This window comes from Neopelma chrysocephalum, unplaced genomic scaffold, assembly GCF_003984885.1.
Source record: "Neopelma chrysocephalum unplaced genomic scaffold, ASM398488v2 Primary Assembly neopelma1_165, whole genome shotgun sequence".
Taxonomy (NCBI): Eukaryota; Metazoa; Chordata; class Aves; order Passeriformes; family Pipridae; genus Neopelma; species Neopelma chrysocephalum.
Genome location: NW_020897827.1, coordinates 431,250 through 434,134, shown reverse-complemented (window position 1 = coordinate 434,134; position 2,885 = coordinate 431,250). Strand labels below are relative to the sequence as shown.

The 2,885-nt window shown below is 65.7% G+C and overlaps 1 protein-coding gene across 1 annotated transcript in view; it reads right to left on the bottom strand.

The window, feature by feature from the left end:
• Nucleotides 1-20: 20 nt before the first annotated feature.
• Nucleotides 21-2,885, bottom strand: part of ACBD4 (acyl-CoA binding domain containing 4) — a 7,046-nt gene continuing 4,181 nt past the window's right edge. Inside the window, 3 exon segments of the mRNA XM_027701679.1 lie at nucleotides 21-238; nucleotides 773-927; nucleotides 1,910-2,060. Coding sequence (XP_027557480.1) covers nucleotides 185-238; nucleotides 773-927; nucleotides 1,910-2,060 — 360 coding nt within the window. The 3' untranslated portion in view covers nucleotides 21-184.

The following is a 2,885-nucleotide window of genomic DNA, read 5'->3' as shown; positions in this document are numbered from 1 at the left end:
GCCCCAGCCCTCCACTGCTTGGTGGTCCTTCACATCCCTCCTCTGGAGATCGTCAGTGCTGTCCCTGGTGTCTGGAGGCCGGGGATGTGTCCCTAGGGATGTCACCTGCCCCCCGCTGTGTCTCCGGGCCCCCGGGGGCCATGGGGTGGGTGGTGAGACAGCAGGGCCACCCCACAGTGCTGCCTCACCCCCAACTCACCTGCGGAGCTGGGTCAGGGTCTGTCCCAGCCGTATCCCCCTGCAAGACAGGACAGGGTCTGGGGTGCGGGTGGGGCTGGCACCCCCCTTCCAGTGCCTGCACCCCAGGACAGGGAGGGAATGGGCTGAAGGCATTGGATCCCTCCTGTGAGGGATCCAATGGCACAGCTGGGCCAGGACCCCAGGGGCAATGGGAATGAGGGGAGCAATGGGAATGATGGGGGCTGTAGAAATGTGGAGCCAGTGGGAATAACAGGGAGAATAGGAATGATGGGGGAAATGGGAATGATGGGGACAGTGGGAATGATGAGGGAAATGGGAATGATGGGGACAGTGGGAATGATGGGGAGCAGCAGGAATGGAGGGGGGGGCGGTGGGAATGAGGGAGCAGCAGGAATGGAGGGGGACGGTGGGAATGAGGGAGCAGGAGCTCCCTGCCTCCACCGTGGGGTAGATCAGCCTCGGCCCTGCCGGGAGGTGCCACCACACCCCGGGGTGTCTCCACCCTCTGGGCCACCCGGGCCAGCCGAGCCCTGCCGGCCCGGGGTGGTGTCCCGGCCCCCCCGGCGGGTACCTGTGCCCAGGTGAGCGTCTCCAGCCGGCTCAGCCGCTCCCGCACCCGCCGCAGCTCCTCCTGCAGGGCCCGCACCGCGCTGGCCACGTGGGCCTCCAGCTCCGGGCTGAGCTCGGCGGTGTTCCCGGGGTCCTCCCCCGCCGTGGGCCGGGGATCTGGGGGCACAGAGACGGGCACACGGGTGGCAGGGCGGGCTGGGCACCGCCTCGAGCCCCCCAAGGAGCCCCGGGGCTGGCACAGCCCACCCTGCACTGGCAGCAGCTCATGGCTCCCATGGAGTGCCACACGCTGCCCCCAGCCCAGCCCAGCCCAGCAGCCCCACAGTCCTGTGGCACCGGGGCTGTCCCCTGGGTCACGGGCCACCATGGCCCCCCACAGCAGTGGTGGTGGCAGTGGGTGACCTCCAGCCCACTGATGTGGCAGGTCCAGTGGTGCACATGGGTCACCTTGTGTCACCCAGCACCAGGCAGGACACCCAGCACCAGGCAGGACACCCAGCACCAGGCAGGACCCCTCGCTGGTAAAGCTGCCTCCCTGCCCACCCTCGGGCCCCAAACCAGCCTGGAAAGCCCTGGGCAGTCTGTGCTGTGAGCAGGGCACAGGCAGGGACTCGCTGCCACCCCCTGAGTGCAGCACCCAGGGACAGCCCGGCCTGGCCAGATCAGCCTCGGCACAGCTTCACTCCCAAGGTCAAGCAGCCCAGTTTGTGGGAACAGTAACATGGGAAGGGTGACACAGGTGGCTGTGCCCAGGTATGGTGATGACACCACCCCTGCAATGCCACCCTGGAGCAACAAGCTCCAAATGCATCTGGGGACAGCACAGAGGGTGGCAGCTGCTGGAGGGGCCAGCAAAGCACCCACCAAATTTGGGCAATTTAGTACCACTGTGAGGAACAGGCAGTGGAGGGGCTGTGTCCTGGAGGGGTAAAGCCACCACACTTGGGGACCAAGGTGTGCATAGAGGGGACACTCAGGGCTTCCTGCAGCTACTGATGACCCACCCCTGGGTGCTGGAGCCAAACTTGGTCCCTTGTGAGTGGTGGCAGCCCCTGCTGCCCCCTCACACCCCCAGAGCCCCCCAGGCCAGCCTTGCCTGCAGGGGGGAGCAGCAGGAAGGAGCCGAGGCTGCACCCACCTCTCTGGGAGCCCAGGGTTCCGAGGTCAGTGCTGCTGCTCCCCTCGGGTCTTCTGCCTTCGCCCCACGGCCCCTGCCCAGCACCACTGGGCTCCAGGGGCTCAGCCCCGGCCTGGATGCCGTTTGGGGTGAGGCCCCGCGGCCCCCCAGCCTGTGTGAGGGGGGAGAAGAAGGGCCCTGAGACCCCACTGCCCTCCCTGGGGCTGGGGGACACAGTGGGTGATACCAGGGCAGCGGTGGTGCCCCTCTCTGCCTCGTGCTGGGAGGTGTGTGGGGCTGAGTGAAGCTGAATCCCACTGGTAACACCAGTCAGCACCCAGTCTGGGAGGTGACAGAGCTCTAGAACCTGAGGGAAGTGAGGTGTCCAGGCTCCAGATGGCAAAAGAGGGGGGGCTTCCTCCCTCCTGTCCACAGTGGACACCTCAAGTGCCAAAGCAGGTGGCAGCAGCAGGAAGTGGCAGCGGGGCAGTCAAACGGCAGCACCGGCCCCGTGTGGGGCTGCGGGTCTCGCTCAGGTGCCCCCCAGAGTCACACCCAGGAACGAGGGGGGCTGGGGAGGCTCCTCAGCCTCCCCTTGGAGACAGGGACCATGCTCCAGGAGTGACACGAATCACAGAGGTGCACTGGGTGCCAACACAGGTTTTGTGAGGCTTGCTGGGCTCCCAGGATGGTAGCGCTGAGCAGAGCCAGGAGAGCGGTGCAGTGTGCAGGTGTCTGTGCAGTGTGAAGGTGTGTCTGTGCAGTTGCAGATGTGTCTGAGCACTGTGGGGATGTGTCTGAGCAGTGTGGGGTGTGTCTGTGCAGTGTGAAGGTGTCTGTGCAGTGTGGGGGTGTCTGTGCAGTGTGGGGGTGTGTCTGTGCAGTGTGGAGGTGTCTGTGCAGTGTGAAGGTGTCTGTGCAGTGTGGGGATGTGTCTGTGCAGTGTGGAAGTGTCTGTGCAGTGTGGAAGTGTCTGTGCAGTGTGGGGATGTGTCTG